The sequence below is a fragment of the Gigantopelta aegis genome, chromosome 9 (genome assembly GCF_016097555.1).
Source record: "Gigantopelta aegis isolate Gae_Host chromosome 9, Gae_host_genome, whole genome shotgun sequence".
Lineage (NCBI taxonomy): Eukaryota > Metazoa > Mollusca > Gastropoda > Neomphalida > Peltospiridae > Gigantopelta > Gigantopelta aegis.
Window position 1 is genome coordinate 25976794 of NC_054707.1, and position 19745 is coordinate 25996538.

Here is a 19745-nt window from a genome sequence, read left to right on the forward strand (position 1 = left end):
GTAACAGTCTTCTTCTATAACATACCACAAGAAGATATCAAGAGATACAAACGATACATTGTCGCATATCCTTTCAAGTTTAAACCACCCACAACTTATTTAGAAATTCGTACATGTTGAAGTTTATTCATAATTTTAATGTACTTATCTGGGATATTTATATACTTAAGAATTGACTGCAATTATTTTTTGCACACTGTATGACTCCGCGTAGGGGGTCATACAAAAGTGGATTGGGGGGAGGGGGGGGTTGGGTGGATTTGGGGGATGCTTTGGTGGGTTATTAGTAGGCATGGCTTAAATGTTTTCAGTTCATCGAGATATGAACGAAAAAAAGTAAGCACCTTTGGACCAATCCGATTGCCGTAATGTGTATAGACGCAAAGGAAATTTAATTATTTGAAATTGTAATATAATTATTGCAATATTTACACTTTGCACAGCTCTTTACACTGTGTTTAATTTAAAATTGATGTTTATCATCGATTCATTTATTTTTTTACAATTGTTTGACACCCTATAGCATAATAGCTTAAGTTTTATTAATCAAAGATTTTTTATTCAGATTCGATCCACTGTCCTAAAATGCTCCAAATTATATAAATATTCTGCTGAGAAGTCGATTTCTTTTTATTTTTGGTTAACTTTTTAATTAAAAATATATATATAATATATAGATACATGTATATCTATTCCAAAATTCTGTCCATTTCCAATTCACCCCCCCCCCCCCCCCCCCCCCATTTCTGTCCCAGACCCAGTCACTGGAGAAGTCAGAGATTATGCCTGGGAAAGATGTGCTTGAACCTTAATTTGATATAGGCACGTTAATATGTTATCCAATTCAATCCAATCCAGATGCCAGTAATTTGTAAATAAACTAAAAAAATATTACCTCAGAAGACTCAAAATCCACATTTTAAAACAAATGTTTTCGATTTCATTTTTGGTTAATGGATAATGAATAGTGTAGTGCAAAGTGGAAAGGCAGTTGAGTTTTATTGTAATAGCACTATAATATTGGACTAAAGTTTAAGTTGTAATGCCCATGACAAATGTAATGAAAAACATGTAAGTAGCTCTCTTTTGTTATCTAATTTTCTTTTCCTTAATATTCAAACTTATGATGGTGATATTACAACGTCTGTCCAGTCCAGTACAACTCATCTAGTGACAACTACGGATGCAGATAAAGAGGTGAGTGTATTGATCAACATAATTATTAAAAACCCACTTACCTCTGAGAAGTAACAGCTTTCGAGACTGTAGTCTATTTTTATGAGTTTTTCTCAATTTTAGCATCACAGACTTGTTTCACGCTATTGTAACTTCATCCAAATGTGTTGAAAGTTCGCTTACTTGGATTTTTTTCTCGTCCAAACCAATGCCCTACAACTGGTATATCAAAGGCTGTTGTATGTGCTGTCCTGTCTATTGGAAAGTGTTGGGAGTGAGATTTAGCTCAGTGGGTAGAGCACTCACCTGAGGTGATTGATCCACCTATAGATGGACCCATTAGTTTTTCCACTTTTCAACCATTGCCCCATGACTGGCATATCAATTGTCATGGTATATGCTGTCCTGTTTCTGGGAAAGTGCATATAAACGAAAGAGTAGTCCGTGGAGTTGCGGCAGTGGGTTTGCTCTCTCAGTATCTGTGGTCCTTAATCATATGACTGACCCCATAAAAATAAAACAAAAATGTTTTGAGTGCATTGTTGAAAGATTGCTTACATGGGGGGGGGGGGGGGGGGGGGGGTTTTCTCTAAGTTCTCATAGCAGGTTTTCACTGAGACTATATGTCAGAATTATTAAATGTTTGACATCCAGTAGCTGATGATTAGTAAATCAATGTGCTCTAGTTGTGTTATTAAACAGAACAATTGCTAACTTTATAAAACACTCCTCTCTATTGTTGCGAATTAAGATTATGTATTTGTATTTTATGCCAGGCTATTGAAGAGATGCTAGTGGAACACAGCAGTGTCCAGGTTGTCTACTCCCAGTGGCTGGATGATTGTCTGGCAAAAGGAAAACTACTGGAGACAGACTTCTATCAAATGGACATTGAAATCTTTTGATTTCATTCCAGTCTCAATGCACTTGAACTGTGATAAAACCTCAGATGTACATTCCAATTTTAATTATGTTTTTAGTGCTTTTTTGTTAATGCATAGTTTTTATGCATAGCTGATTTCTTCATCTTTTTTTTTTTACCACAGGTCATATAGGTCATATCCATACTGATAGTGATAAAGAAAACATACAGCAAATAAAGTTGACACTCTTTCTTTGATGTTTTGTACATAGGCCTTTATCAAAATTATAAATGAGTTACCGTAGCAATAAGAATTCATATACTCAATATGTTAACACACATGCACAGTAATGTATGAATTATCATTGTTACGGTATAAGTAATATATTTTCTTGTATCTTTTTGTAATAGTATATCATAAACAGTACTTATGTTGTAGCCAACTCATTTATAATTTTAATAAACTAAGGCATATGACCAAAACATCAGAGCGTGTGTGATCTTTATTGTTGATGTATGTATTTGTACATGGGCATTGGAACATATCAGCACTATATATTAATTCACCTTTAAACTGGAGGGCCAATGCATTATTATGGTAGTGTTGGTGGACAGTGCCACCGCCCACCACTCAACCCTGACTTCCAACGCCTATGTTGTATCAAGCCTACATATGATACAAACTGAAAACAAATGTATATCGATTTTCATTCACACCACTCATCTTCTGTGTACTGTACTGGCCACCCAAGATATCCATTACAGTGGAACTGAGTTGTTGAGCATTGTAGAATCGGTGAATAAAGGTACAGGGACTGTGGGCATCACTACATAGAAGAGTGATTATTAAAAGAATGTACTACCATTATGTGGATACTGGCATTGCAGTATGTATATGTGGCTGTGACTAATTGACAGAAGAGCTATACAATAATGATTAGTCATGCCAGTAGATAGATTTTGATATGGTACTTGTAATATTTAAACCTGGAATACAATGCATAATTTTCTACATTAACAGAAGAGAAAGTGTGACATCATTCTTGAACAAAACAGCTTTTCTGCATAGTATTATAAAGCCCTGAACAATAAAATAAAGACAATGACATTCTTCTTATTGGAACTACATGAATTTTGGACTGCAACACCCACTCCCCCAATCAATATAAAATATCAAGGAGAAATTAATTTAGATTGTATTTTTTTCGTCACTCTTATGTGCTGCTCCCTATTGTCCATGTATTGTTTGATTCTGTACACATTACAGTCAAAATATTTTGAGCCAGTAAACTATTTTAATTAGGCCTACCAATGCTTTTATTAGTCCTACATGTATACTGGTCCAACCGGAGGAGACTATACATGTAGGTCTTATCTCCGTCCTTCTGTCTGTTCATCTGTCTGTTCATCTGCCCTTGAACTTCGGAAATAGGAAAATTTAGTTTTTCAGACTTTTTTTCTCAATAAAATGTAGTTTAATCATATACCCTTGCAGATCAAGTTTGACAATCATGACAATTTACCCAATTTTGACAGAGTTACGGCCCTTGAACTTAGGAGATATGAAAAAAAAAATCAGTCCTTTTTTTTATATAAATGCCTCAAGATATTGAGCTGACATTTTGTGTATAGATTTATCATGTTCTGTTACAGACCAAGTTTGACTTTTATGGTGATTTGCCCATTTTTGACAGAGTTATGACCCTTGATATTAGGAGATACCAAAAAAATTGTCCCGTTAGAGGACATATATTGCTTTTGCAGTACTCTCAGAATGCTTGTATATTGAGTCATGTTATGATTATGGTATCGTACTTTGTGCTGTGCTATATATTGGTTGTCATTATTTCATGTTACAGTATTCATTTATTGATTAAAATGGGGAGGATACGATCTGGGTTTTTTAAATCATGTAGCTAGATAGGTAAGTATCAGATATATTTGGATACTGGTACATAATGTTTTTTAATTTTCTATTTCTATTTAAATATGTGTTTATTAATGCAGCACAATACATTTTACATTTGGAACAGCCCTTTAAAGGCTGTGATATGTCGTTTGTGACATTAGGGATTATATATTTTAGGGTGAATTTCTGTATGTTGTATCACTTTAAATCAACACGTGTATGTACATGTATCTTCAATGTATTACATGCTACCTTTGTATCATTGCACCATGCTTTTATTATCATTCAACCACAAATCTCATTTTTATTTTATATCATTCTGTGACTGTCATATAAGTATCCAGTAATAAAATATAGTTGTTGATTTGAGTGATTTCTGTTTTGTGTCATCAAAAGTTTTGACAAGTTATATTTGTTTTACACTTGTAAATGCACTTAAAACATATTGGAAGTATAAATATATTGTTATAACATTTTGGCAGTTACAATTATTATGGTTTCTTTTCTTTACGTGCACATTCAGAACAACCTGTTGTAGTGCACGCCAGTCATGGGCGCAGGTGTCAACTTTCGCTGGCTTCTCAGTCCCATCCAGAACAGGAAACGGTTTGTGGGTGGGTGGGAGAGGAGATCGCCCGCGCAAGCATATGGAAGGGAGCCCAACCACGGTTGGTAGTGGGCAGGTGTTCTTTTTAGTGTTTTTTTCTATTTTCTATTATCTTGTCTTTGATGAGTTGTACGGTATTATGGTGTGGCTTTGTCCGTCCACACGTCCATAAACTGTTAATTTCTGGAGCATATATCTCTTAACAATTCATAATGGATCATCAAACCTGGCATACAGGTACTAGCCTACTTGGATTGGCTGTGTGTTGCGTGCCATGTATATATAGGTGACCACAACCCACTTCTCACGTATTGCTGCACTGTAAAGGACTCCTTGTCCAGACCATACATTCTTCATCAATTCGGGGTGGGATTTAGCTCAGTCGGTTAGTGATCGACTGAGGTGATTATGTTGCAGGATCGAACAACCTCGGTGGATCCATTCAACTGATTGGGTTTTTTCTCTCGTTCAAACCAGTGTCAAAGGCCATGATATGTTCTTTCCTGTCTGTGGGAAAGTGCATATAAAAGATCCCTTGCTACTAACGAAAACATTGCGAGTTTCCTCTCTAAGACTAAATGTCTGAATTACCAAATGTTTGACATCCAATAGCCGATGATCAATTAATGTGCTCTAGTGGTGCCGTTAAACAAAACAAACTTTAACTTTATCGATTCGTAACACATTCAATAATGTGTGGCTTGTCCATCGAACTCGTGGTGGGTGTATTATGTACCTCACTTGTATTCTATTTTTATTTTATCTGTAGACATATTTATTTAGGATATGATGATACCGGTGTAAAAGGAACGCAGGTCCGTAGGACCTTGGTTCCTAGGAACAGTACTCCTATCGGACCTCCATAGCTTAGGAACCATAGTCCTACCCGGACTTTCATTCCTGGTTTATTTTTAAGTTGTTTTTATCCTAGGACTTGTATTCCTACCGGACTTAAATTCCTTCTACAGCAGTGACAGATATACTAGTCCGGCAAATTAGATGTCCGTTTATTATACTCTGCAATTTGCACGAGCTGCCAGAAAGACACGAGAAAAAAAGTGAGGTTATGGCAGCCTTCCATCGTAGTGACCGGCCTCGGTGGCGTCGTGGTAGGCCATCGGTCTACAGGCTGGTAGGTACTGGTTTCGGATCCCAGTCGAGGCATGGGATTTTTAATCCAAATACCGACTCCAAAACGTGAGTGAGTGCTCCGCAAGGCTCAGTGGGTAGGTGTAAACCACTTGCACTGACCAGTGATCCATAACTGGTTCAACAAAGGTCATGGTTTGTGCTATCCTGCCTATGGGAAGCGCAAATAAAAGATCCCTTGCTGCTAATCGGAAAGAGTAGCCCATGTAGTGGCGACAGCGGGTTTCCTCTCAAAATCTGTGTGGTCCTTAACCATATGTCTGACGCCATATAACCGTAAATAAAATGTGTTGAGTGCGTCGTTAAATAAAACATTTCTTTCTTTCTTTCCATCGTAGTGTGGTGGATACGTGTACGAGTCTTAATATTAGTCTGGGTTCAAATCTCCATGTCAAAAAATATTTTTACGTTTGAGTATCAACTTAATTCTTTTTTTACGTCATAGACTTGTGGATCATCGTCTTAAATTTTTTTTACATTATTGAAGTAGGACGAATATCTTGCTTGTTTCAAAAGTATATAAAGCAACTACAGATATAAAGTAGGCTATATGTCCATGTGTTCAACACGAAGAAATACACACACACACACACACACACACACACACACACACACACACACCAGTATGTAGTCCAAAATTGTTTTAAAAATATATATATGAAAACTGGTAACTCCAAAAAAACTAACATTTGGTGAACAACAAAAGACAATTTCTATATGCACCAACATAAATATGTTTTGTAAATTTATATTTTGACGGTAAGTCACAATCTGATTAATTGTGATTTTCTAATCTTTGTCCGATCGGACTTCCATTCCTCGGAATCCTAGTCTGTGGGACCTGTATTCCTAGAAATTTAAGTCTGTGGGATGTGCATTTCGAGGAATGTAAGTCCGTGGGACTTTTATTCCTGGTACTCCTAATCCACAAGACTTTCAATCCTAGTATTCCTAGTTCTTTGAAATTTATTTCCGATAGTTTGCTTATTACATATACAGTAGAATCTCATTGGCTCGAACGCCCAACGGTCGAACCTACTGGTATTCTCGAACCAAGAACAATGTCCCGATTTTTTTCTGTACTGTACTTAGTTCTAGTAGTAAGTACTATAATGACCAGTTACTACAATATAAAATAACAGGAATAATAAGCATGAAAATTTGAGTTTTATTGATGAACAATTAAAAATAGCATCAAAACACCTGAAATTAATTATCACTGACTGCCTTATGGCAGTTTCGACCATAAAAAGCATAAGATATGAATTGGGGAAAAGAGTCTCTGTATTATTATACCTGGCCGTTAGGAACATCATAAGCGTTCGAGACTGGGTGGAGGTGTGAGTCGTGGGGGGGGGGGGGGGGGGGGGATCACTCCCAGTGGGGGGGGGGGGGAGCAATGGACACGTTCGGGCAAAATTAGCTGGCCTAAAATCTTCACCATGCCTTTCCATAATTTTACTCACAATATTAGTTGTAATCCATGTAAAAATGCAGACTGATTTGTTTGGAATCCTATTTAGCATCTTGGTAGTAATACGAATATAAAATATACGTTGTGTTCCAGATTCGGACATTTTCGTTTCATTCGGGCAATAATGATCAGCATGCCTCCCCCACCCCTTCTCCCAAAAAGGGAGTCTGAATGCCTATTGTGACCAAAACGGTCAGGTGTAAAAGTGTCATGAGTAGTTAGTCTGTTTAAAAGGATCTTTGTAAATTGTGTGTGCATATTATTGACAGTATGATAATTGTTCAGGGATTACTATTTTGTTTTAGTCGGTGTAGTAGCCCATTGAGCTGCTAAACCCCACTCTTAGTCATTGATATTTCTGTTAATTGATAAACATTAATGAAAACCATTTAACATATTTGTTTATCGATGGTATGGTTTGTTGGGACTAAGATATCATAGAGGCTAGAGTCTGATATGTCATATATTAGACCAAATTAATTTTTAAAATGAGCAAACTTGACAAAGCAGGCACATGTTCAGTAAGCTATGCAGGGGAGAGGTCAAGAAATTTGCTTTGAAGAGGGGTGTTTAGAACACGCCACCCCACCCCACACCCTATGTACACGCGCCTGCAACATTATTGGCAGAAGGGCACAAACTTAAAATTATAAAATAACAAAATAATGTATATAACGTAAATATCACATTTTTATAGTTAAATTATTATTAATATTAATATTATTATTATTATTATTATTATTATTATTATCAAATACCAATATATAATGTCTAACAGATAATTGTGTTGGTATATTATATGGGCAAGTTATACTTATTTGCGAGTAATGCTTCGAATTAAGGTAAATGTTTTTGAGTTACTTTTAAATGTTTAAACATTTATTAGTTGGAACAATACGCAATGAATAAAGACCTTGGTTCTGCTCATGTAATAAGGTCAACAAAATGTGTACAAACTCTTGTAAATTATATAAATGGAAAATATTGGAATAAATAGAAAATATTTAAATAAAGAGAGGCGCTAGTATCCTAAGTTAATTAAATAAACCAAAAAGGAAACTGTTTTTCGTTTTGTTTACATTTATAATTTAATTTTTATGTGTACGACCGGACTTAAATTTTGATTGTCCAAGAATGCAAGTCCAGGCAGTCAGACCAGTATTCATAAGGAACATAAGTCCTAGGACTTGCATTCCTAGGTATATTAGACCTAGGACCTGCATTCCTAGGAGACTAAGTCCGGGCAGACCACTGTTCCTACGGACTGCAAGTTTACACCGGTTTAGTGATGTTCCAGTTATTGATTAGAATAGAACGTTTTGGTCGTGCTCTACCGATGTGATGATAAATAATAAAAAAAAACACACCCAATCCATAATCAGTTGTTAAAAAGTGTAATTGTTCCAACAGTTTAGATGATGGAATGGATGTAAATATGCTGAGCTTTGTAGCGTAGCGTAAACTGTATTAACGTGCTTCTATCCAATTAAGGTTCAGGCACGTCTCTCCCACACCCAGTCTCTGGCATGGCCAGTGGTCGAGTGTGGGACAGATAATTTACTTATTAATGGGGCAATTTTGAATTAGTTATAAAAAGGCATAGGGGGGATTTTGATGCGTCGTTGAAATAACCTATGGTATTTAAATAAAAATTAATTTTAATTACTTTAGTGTGACGCTTGTTTTTGATTGGGCATTTCCAAACAGGTAAACGAAACAATGAAAAATTACACAATTTATATGCACTTAAAAAGATTAAGATTGAAAAAGATTAAAGAGGGCAATTCCGGGTGCCCAAAAAGATTAATATAAAATGTTTTTAATATACCCTAGACTCATCCAGAACTATGCCTTCCGGCCAAGACCAAAGTGAAGAACCCCTGAGCTTTGTGTTTGTGTTTTCATCCATTATATAGAGGGCGGTACGTAGCCCAGTGGTAAAGTGCTTCCTTGATGCATGGTCGGACTAGGATCAGTTAGATGGGCCAATTGGAGTTATTTCTAGTTCTAGCCAGTGCACCACGACTGGTATATCAAAGGCTGTGGTATGTGCTATCACCAAACAGTATCTGAGTGGGTCAAAGTTGGAGGTGCACCCAACTTTTCATCCCACAGTTAATGCTAGCAGTCTTGCTGTTGGTTATCAATGTGAGTGTTTCTTTTATGTTCTTTTATCTGGCTAGTAAATTCGTGTAATTTAATTTGAACTAGTGTCAATCTACCAACTACCGTCGTTCTTGAAACATGTAAGGGATCCTATTAAAATTAGCATGACTATTTTTGTGCGGAACTAGGGTAGTCATAGATGCTACCCGTCAAGTCTGAAATGAGCAGCTCAATGCGAAATTTCTTCGTTTCAAATATAATTTATGGGGCTGTATGATTCGAACCCCCTAGAGACTTCGATCACCAGTCTCAGACCCCCACCTGCACAAGTCTCTGTTGATACAGACAATATATCTAAAGACGAACTTTAATAAAGTAGTATTGTATAATTTTTCATTCTTCCAAATTTTTATTCACTTATGTTTAATGGTTTGCACACCAAGTTTTCTTACATGATCTGGACCTGGAGTTTGTGTGTTGTGGGGGTGGGGGTGGGTGGGGGGATCGAATATGAACGAAACTGACCCTTTTGTCTACATTTTCCCCGGACACCTACCCACCGCATCCTATTCCCCTATCTTAAGGCGACCTAGTTTTTTTTTTCTTGTTTCGCTGGCTTTTCACGGATGTGTCTTGATTTCAACCAGACTGGTTGTTTCATGACATGAAAGAAACAACAACCACGTCTACGACTACTACTACTAATCTAAACAAGAAAAAAGGCCATTATAAATTACAATGTGAAAAAACAACCCCAACACCAAATACTTTGATTAAGAAACAACACTGTTGTGTTTATTACAGATATATTATTAACGAACAGAAATTGTTATAAAATGGGGGGTGGGCGGGCACATATTTCAGGCAATATTCGGGTACACACCATCCTTTGACTGTTAATGTTGAATATTTTTTGGGGTGCGCAGCATCCTCGGATTATTGATGTTTATTGTTTTTTTGTGTGTGCTCCCATGCTTTGATTATTAAAATTGGATGATTTATTTTGGTGCGCACCATTCTTGTTGTTTGATTGTTGATACTGAATATGTTTTGTGGGTGCGCACTTTCCATTGATCGTTAATGTTGAATATATTTGTGGTGCGCATACATTCTTTGATTGTTGATACCCGTCCTTTGATTGTTGATACTGAATATGTTTTGTGGGTGCGCACTTTCCATTGATTGTTAATGTTGAATATATTTGTGGTGCGCACACATTCTTTTATTGTTGATGTTTAATGTTTTTTGGGTGCACACCCGTCCTTTGATTGTTGATATTGAATATTTGTTTAGGGTGCGTACCTTCCATTGATAGTTAATGTTGAATATGTTTGTGGTGCGCACCCATTCTTTGACTTTTGATGTTGAATGTTTTTACGGTGCACACCTCTCCTTTGATTGTTTATATTGAATATTTTTTTGTAGGTACGCACCTTCCTTTTTTTTTAATGTTGAATATATTTGGGTTGCGTACCCATTCTTTGGTTGTTGATGTTGAATGTTTTTGTGGTGCGCACCTGTCCTTTGATTGTTTATATTGATTTTATTTTTGTAGGTGCGCATCTTCCTTTTTTGTATGTTGAATATATTTGGGGTGCGTACCCATTCATTGATTGTTGATGTTGAATGTTTTTGGGGTATGCACCCTTCCTCTGATTGTTGTTATTGAATATTTTTTGTGGGTGCGCACCTTCCTTTGATTGTTAATGTTGAATGTGTTTGGGGTGCGTACCCATTCTTTGATTGTTGATGTTGAATGTTTTCGGGGTGCGCACCTGTCCTTTGATTGTTGATATTGAATATTGTTTTGTAGGTGCGCACCTTCCTTTTTTGTTAATGTTGAATATATTTGTTGGTGCACACATCCATTCGTTGTTGATACAAACTGTTTTTTGGGATGCGTACTATCCTTTGATGGTTAACACTGATAGTTGTTTTTGGGGGGTTCGCACCGTCCCTTGCTTGTTGATATTTTTGGCGCCCGCACAATCATTTGATTGTTGGTGTTGAATGTTTTTGGATGTACACTCCATTCTTTGAAATTGTCTTTAGTAGTTTTGAGTACACACAGTTCGTTGACTTCTTTTGCTGAATGGAACATCAAAACGTTTTCCTGTCTCTGAAACACAAACAGAATGAACTATTTTAAACAATAATTTGAAGAAGAAACATTTCAAGATGTATACATATATTAACAATGAAAACAAAAATGATAATAACTATATAGATTTAATACTAACCTCTCTGATGTGCTAACGTTGCGTACATTGTCTATGACGTCACAACCGTAAACCTTCCCACAACTGCAAACCGTCAAAATCGGGAATGGGGTGATGTCGGAGAGAGGGGTGTGTGTGTTAAATATACTGATATTTTGTCATAGATTTCTTGTATGTTAACGGGAGGTATTTCTTTTTATCACAAACTGAGAAACCAGTATAGGAGTAGAATTAGTTCATTAATATATATCTCGGCGGTCGAGGTTCATGTTAATGAACTAGATAGTAGAATTTGCCGGTTCTGGTTTTATTAAGTAACATTGGCTTAGGAAGCGGGATGTGGGGTGGGCAAGGGGGGGGGGGGGGCATGTCACCCCCCACTTTGTAGCAGCATCGGTATTTTTTATATATATATATATATATATATATATATATATATATATATATATGTATATGTATATAAAAGATAAAAAGATAAAGATAAAAACTTTATTGCATTTAAACATTCCACATAGGGAACTGGATGTAAAACATATGCATAAACAAGAAACAAACAAAATGACTAAATAAGGACTAATTATGGGCAATACATGTATAATCGTGAACAAATTTGCATACCGCACCAGCACAGGCTGGATTTTGGTTTTGCATAATATATATACATTTTTCTTGCATACTCATACTTTTAAATAGGTAATTAAGGAAAGTTAGATATGCATATAATTTGACACGTTGACTATTATATTTCTTACATATTATGATATGATGGTATTCATCTTCAATTACATTGCAGTGGTCACATAAACGTTCTTCCACTGGAGTGAAGGGTTTTGTATGGCGCACAGTCTCCATTTTTAATTTGTGGTCACTGAGACGTAATTTAGTAAAAGCTTTACGGTGTTTTGGATGTATACAGTGTAATAAATATGGCTCTAGTTGAATATTGTGTTTATATAATTTGTACGTTCGCATCTTATTACTGGATCCGTCTCTTTTGGCTGAAGCTATAAGGTTTTCTTTTAAAATATTGTGATACGTAGTTTTAATTATATTTATAAGATGAATGGGATAATTGACAGTGCTTCGTTTTTTATTCAACTCACCAATGTAATAATATAATTTATGAAGCCAACCAATATTTTTCTTTTCAAGGCTTGTGCATTCAGAGAAAGCATGTTGTAAAATAATGTTGTCCGTAGTTTGCATATGGGAGTAAAAATGTAACATTCTTTTTACCACAGACAACAGAAGTGGGTACAAACCTAGCTCAGCTCTAGAGGCCCACTTATGGGTACGACTATTAACCTGTAGTGTTGATTTACAGAATTTTAAAAGCACTCTCTCTGGCAGGAAAGTTTCCAAATATTTTAATGATATGAACTGGGCACCCCAAACCTCACTGGCATATAAAAGGACAGGCTCAACAAGAGAATTAAATAACTGGCATGAAATGTCTACTGGTAGGTTAACATTTGAGAATTCTTTCTGCATCTTGTAAAAACAACCTAGTCCTTTGCTCCAAAAGTGATCGTGAACATTCTTTAAAATTTCCATTTTGAGTAAAGTCAACCCCTAAATATGTAAACTTTGTTACAACTGGGACTTTATTGCCCGAGAGATGCCAAGTAAGCTTATTTGTTGTACTTTGGCCACCAAAAATAACAATTTTTGTTTTATTTAAATTAATAGTAAGATTGTTGTCATTTACAATATATATCTAGTTGATCAAGGAGCTGTTGTAGACCATGTGGGGTTTCTGATACAAGTAGAAGATCATCTGCACAAAGTAGATGGCTTAAGCGCATTGTGTCTAGTGATACTTTATCTCCAATGTTACATAAATATTCTTGGAAGTCATTAATAAACATAGTAAATAGTGTTGGAGATAAAATACAGCCCTGGCGAACACCAATGTTTGATTGGAATGGTTGTGATATGCCTTTATCAGTCTGAACACTATATGTAACATTAACATATAAAGATTCGATTATTTTTAAAACATTACCTGTAACCCCCATAAGAGCAATTTTATTAAATAATTTGCTTCTATCCACAGAATCGAATGCTCGTTTGAGATCTACAAAGCATGCATAGACCTTTTTCTTTTTACATTTATATTTATCAATCCGGGTTTTTAGTGTAAATATGTGATCTGTTGTTCTAAATCCTTGCCTGAACCCAGCTTGACAGATATCAATTTGGTTGGTTTGTTGTAGGTAGTCTACAATTCGTTTATCTATTATTTTGCAAAACAATTTACCAATACAACTACTTAGAGCGATTCCACGATGGTTACTTGGGTCTGTTTTGTCACCTTTTTTGTGCAAAGGGACAATTATTGAATGGGCCCACTGTGGAGGAAAATAGCCTATTGACAATATATCATTGAACAGTTTGACAACATGATCTAGTATTAATGGAAAGAGACATTTGATAAGCTCATTACTGACATTGTCTACACCCTGTGCCTTTTTCAGCTTAATATCTTCAATACATGCTATAATTTCCAGTGCTGATATTGGTGAATTAATCACTTGGTTATCCTGCAGATTAGTATGATCAACCTCATTAGAAGAACAGTTAACTGTTGGATCTTGGTAGATCTTTTCTAAGTGGTCTACTAATTCATGAGGATCAGGGAACACTTCGGGTTTTTTTTTTTATCCTTGATACTGTTAATTGTATGCCATAAAGCTTTTGTGTCATTCTTAGGTATACTTCTAAGTTTTGAAACAAGATCACTTTTATGAGACCTTTTTTTTATGACGGGTTAATCTCTTATATTTCTTTTTGGACAGAAATGCATTTTGCTTTGTTTCTTGTGTGTTATTAGCATTAAATGTCTTGAAATTAGATTCCATAGCCAATTTGGCATTTTTGCATTTTGTGTCAAACCAAAGATTTTTCTTCAGAGATCTATTTAGATTCTGATTTTTGGTAGCATATATATTTATAGCATTTACTATAGATTCAAACAAGTTGACATAACAACTTGCGTCTACATCCGACGTTGGTGGTGGTGTCAAAATGAACCTATTGAGTGCCTCTTTGTTTTCATCTGACATTACTGCTGAGTATACACGTGACATGCTATTATTATTGTGCCATTTTCTTTGTTTACGTTTCGTGAATTTATGGCTGAATTTTTTTTGGATTTTCCTGTGACTTTTTGTTTCTAACTGATATATTAAGTTTTAGGGAGAGCTGACAGTGATCTGATGTCCATGAAAGTGGTTTAATATTAAAATATTTCACATGGCTGTAGAGTTCTTCAGATGTAAGAACATAATCTACAACACTCTGACCATTGCACGTGTGGCATGTAAACTGTCCCAAGTGATCTCCAACTGTTCTACCATTTAAAATAATTAATTTTGATGCAATTGCTAGTGATATGAGTGATTGTCCAAATTTGTTCGTTATATTATCTCGGTTATTTCTTTTTGTCTCTATGGTAGTAAAAATATCTGACGGTACATATATGTTTTCAAGAAAATTAACTCCATCACTATTCACACACCCACACTCGGTAGCAGTTCTAGCGTTAAAGTCCCCGCCAATTATTATCGATCCATGCTGCGAATATTTTAAAACTTCATTACTTATGACATTAAAGGGATCTGTTGTTAAATTTTTCAGGTGGTACATAAGTAGTGCAGACAAATATATTTTTGTCAACCGATAAAAACGTTTTACTAATTCTAATCCATAATGTAAATTCACTACATGCTACAAAAGAAACAAAAGGCTTTAAACCAGTTTTACATTAAAAAAAAAAAGCCAATCCACCACGGGATGCTTGCACAAACTGTTTGCGTGGATTGGAAATTGAAAAATATCCTGTAAAATTGAAGTCACTCTTGTTTCCTAACCATGTCTCAGAGAGACCAATAACATGAACGTTTTTAAAACACTCATTAAATTCATCACGTTTTAAGTCGGATATTCCTTGTATATTCCAAAATGAAATATTAAATTGTGAATTTGATGTTAACATTAATCAAATTCAACCTTCCGGAATGCTGATCCATTGGCTATATAACCCCCTACTTCACCTCTCTCACATACACTTAACGTTTTGCACACATTTATGTACATGAATATCGGAACAGATTATTGAGATGCTGCAGTATATATTGAGCACTCTGATGATCAGTGAATGGCATCCTGCTGGTAGCGCTCCCTGGGAAACCCCAAGGAACATTGCTGTCTCTTACTGTAGACGGTACGTGAGTTGAGAATGGATGATATTGATGTTGATTGCTTATCCTGTCATTTGGAGTTGAGAAAATGTTGGCATTATAAGTGTTTGTCATCCGTTGACCATTCATCCGTTCACTGGAATGCACCATAGTATTTTCGTTGTGATGATGCTGGTTTCTCTCGGCATAATCGGTTTTTCTGTGGGGATAACTGTTGCTTCTGTTTGGCAATGGTGGGAAATCTTGGTGGGTGTACTTGTGCTCCCTGGCATGCACCTGTGGATGGATGTCAGTATCACGACTTGATCTGTCTTTGTTGTGTTTAATTGTAAGACCCACAGACTCCAAGAATGAGTTGGCAAGAATACGAGATTTATATTTACTGGGGTGGACTTTGTCGTGATACATGTTCTTTTTGGGGGCACCATTCACTGTAACAAGCAGAGTTGAATGGTCAATTACTTCCACATTTAATGAGGAAGCTAATTTTTTTATCTTATCATTTGCGTTGTTGATGTTTTTGTGGAGCTGGCCTCGAGTTAAAGAAGGCAAGATGAGTGAAAAGTAAATGGCTGCATTTGGAAATTTACTTTTACATTCATTAAACAACTGTTTGTATTCACTTACTTCAAAAGCGTAATCTGGAGGGGTATGGCAGTCATTTACTCCAATGTGAACAATGACTTTCTTCACAGTTGTTTTTTGAGGCAAGTTCTTGACTCGTTCCGTGAGTTTGGTCACTCCATGTCCTGGGTAAAACAACACCTTTGACGTACGGTTTGGAATGTGTTGACCGATAAAACGCAGAATCGAGTCACCTAGGAAAAGTGATGTTACTTCATCACTGATGTATGTATTGCGTGTTGGGGGGGGGGGGGGGGGGGGGCTGGCTGCCTAATGTTCTCATATTTACCTTCCGTTTGAAGTTTGGTGTTGTGAATGGTCTTTACATTTTGCTGTTTCTTTTTCACCTGAATAAATTGCTCTTGTTCGTTGTCTTCTTCTGTACTTGACTGCTCATCTGTGTTGTTTATGGGGTTGTTTGTTTCTTTTATGCATGACATAGAACAGTTTTCTTTAACGGCCGACGTCAGTGGTACATTTGATCTGTCCTCAAACTGTCCCTCTTTAATTTCTATCAAAGTCTCCACTGTTGATTTCTGTGAAGTTTGGAGTAACTCCACATTTACTGCATGTACTTGTAAACTGGCAGATAGGGCTCTGTTTTTCTTTTCAAGTTGTTCAAGTTTTCTTTCTAGCGTTTCATTGACCTTTTTTATTTGGATATTGTCAAGTTGTAAGTTTTCTATAGATCTGTTATGGGATTCTTGCATTTCCTTTATGCGATTTGAGAATTGCACTCTTATGTCGTTGATCAATTCTTCCGTGCCCCTCATGTGGTCGTCCATTCTGGACTCTTGGGTGCAGAAAGCTTCACGTAGGTCTGTAATCTTTTGGCTAAAATCTAATGTGGAGCCAGCGCACTGGTTACCTTTTCGTGTTATGCGTTTTGAATGGTTGGCTTTCACAGGTGGGTTTTTTTTTTTTGTATAGTTTTTTAGGTTTAGTACAACTGGTGTCATTGACCTCATCGTCCATATCAACCTCAGAATAGTTTATTGTCGATTCCATAAAAGGCGTTGTAACAGTATGGTCATCCGAGTTATCAATGGATACTTGAACAGGCATAATGGTTTGCATGGTGTTATAAGTGGATAGATCTTGTTCAGTGGTGTCTAGAGTTTTTCTGTCCTCTAGTTTCATTAATGTGGCAACATCTTTCTTACTTATTTCTCCGATAGTTATATTTTTGGCAATTTGTGACAGTTTTGGAACTTCGTTCTCAACCCACAACTGTGCCTGCCCCTGAAACATTAGATGGCATGTGGTTCTGTATACGTGCAGAGTTCCCCACTTAATGTATTTTCCTTAGCTATCCACAGTTGCTATAGCTATCTTGCCTTTTGGTTTCATCTGTTACTTCTGTCCATGTGATTCGTAATTGATTGTCATGTTCACTCTGTCCCCAGTATCGGTGAAATATTGCTCGTCTATATAATTGGAAAATGTCAGGTTTTAAAATCACACTTGCACATTTATTGTTATTTTTCCAAGTGAAATCAGAAAGATATATGTGTGTGTGTGAGAGAGAGAGAGAGAGAGAGAGAGAGAGAGAGAGAGAGAGAGAGAGAGAGAGAGAGAGAGAGAGAGAGAGAGAGAGAGAGAGAGAGAGTGTGTGTGTGTGCGTGTGTGCCCCCCCCCCCCCAGTTTTTGGCACCTTCCACAAAATTGTGGACATTCGATACCCAATAATGGTCCAGTAATTAATGTATTAATATGTCAGGCAGAAGTCTGATGAATTTTGAATTAAACTTCATCCAAATATACACAAATGCACACCACAAACCACCACGAGTGGATTGGACAAAAGAAAACCGACCGACTCTAGACACAAAAGTGCATCCCTGCCACCAACCACCCACTCCCACTCGCAGGTAAACAGGACAAAAGAAAATCCGTTCACCTATAACAAGCACAATTTTATCGGAAAATTTACTTTTCTCCACTGACGGATGACAAACAACCAGATCCACAAAGACAAGACAAAAATAAGCACGAACTGGTTATAACACCCAAGACTTCTGAGGATACCAACCAAGCCAGAAACAAGACGGCTTGCACAAATAAACCTGCCAACTACAAAAAATAAGTCCTCTAGCTAGTCGTGCACCAAACAGTATCTGAGTGGGTCAAAGTTGGAGGTGCACCCAACTTTTCATCCCACAGTTAATGCTAGCAGTTAATGCTATTGGTTATCAATGTGAGTGTTTCTTTTATGTTCTTTTATCTGGCTAGTAAATTCGTGTAATTTAATTTGAACTAGTGTCAATCTACCAACTACCATCGTTCTTGAAACGTGTAAGGGATCCTATTAAAATTATCATGACTATTTTTGTGCGGAACTAGGGCAGGCATAGATGGTAACGGTTAAGTCTGAAATGAGAAGCTTAATGCGAAATTTCTTCGTTTCAAATATAATTTATGTGGCTGTAATTTATATGACTCGAAACCCCTAGAGACTTCGCTCACCAGTCTTAGACCCCCACCTGCACAATTATCTGTTGATACAGACAATATACCTAAAGACGAACTTAAATAAAGTAGTATTGTATAATTTTTCATTCTTCCAAGTTTTTATTCGTTTATGTTTAATGATTTGCACACCAAGTTTTCTTACAAAGGCGTAGCATGATCTGGACCTGGAGTTTGTGTGTTGGGGGGGGGGGGGGGGGGGGGGGGGTGGGGGGGGGGGGGTTCGAATATGAACGAAACTGACCCTTTTGTCTACATTTTCCCCGGACACCTACCCACCTTACCCTATTCCCCTATCTTAAGGCGACCTCGTTTTTTTCTTTCTTGTTTCGATGGCTTTCCACGGATGTGTCTTGATTTCAACAACCACGTCCACGACTACTACTACTAATCTAAACAAGAAAAAAAGCCATTATAAATTACAATGTGAAAAAACAACCCTAACACCAAATACTTTGATTAAGAAACAACACTGCTGTGTTTATTACAGCAATATTATTAGTCAACAGAAATTGTTATAAAATGGGGGGTGGGTGGGCAAATATTTCAGGCAATATTCGGGTACACACCATCCTTTGACTGTTAATGTTGAATATGTTTTGGGGTGCGCAGCATCCTCGGATTATTGATGTTTATTGTTTTTTTGTGTGTGCACCCATCCTTTGATTATTAAAATTGGATGATTTATTTTGGTGCGCACCATTCTTGTTGATGTTGAACATGTTTGGGGTGCGCATCAATTCTTTGATTGTTGATGTTGAATGTCTTTGGGGTGTGCACCGTCGTTTTATTGTTAATATTGAATATTTTTTTGTGGGTGCGTACCTTCAATTGATTGTTAATGTTGAATATATTTGGGGTGCGTACCCTTTCTTTGATTGTTGATGTTGAATATTTTTGTGGTGCGCACCTGTCCTTTCATTGTTTATATTGAATATTTTTTTATAG

General features: G+C 36.5%; 1 protein-coding gene and 1 long non-coding RNA gene across 2 annotated transcripts in view; one reads left to right on the forward strand and one right to left on the reverse strand.

Annotated features, from left to right (window-relative positions):
• Positions 1-4311, forward strand: part of LOC121381507 (chromodomain-helicase-DNA-binding protein 1-like) — a 66619-nt gene extending 62308 nt beyond the window's left edge. The window contains exons 23-25 of the mRNA XM_041510829.1: positions 2-65; positions 1122-1197; positions 1953-4311. Coding sequence (XP_041366763.1) covers positions 2-65; positions 1122-1197; positions 1953-2081 — 269 coding nt within the window. The 3' untranslated portion in view covers positions 2082-4311. The remainder of the gene's footprint in view (position 1; positions 66-1121; positions 1198-1952) is intronic.
• Positions 4312-10403: 6092 nt separating this feature from the next.
• Positions 10404-11800, reverse strand: LOC121382297. The gene is made up of 2 exons (XR_005959146.1): positions 11524-11800; positions 10404-11402 (listed from the first exon to the last, which is right to left on the reverse strand). It is a non-coding gene; the product is annotated as an uncharacterized LOC121382297 (long non-coding RNA).
• Between the last annotated feature and the right edge of the window lie 7945 nt (positions 11801-19745).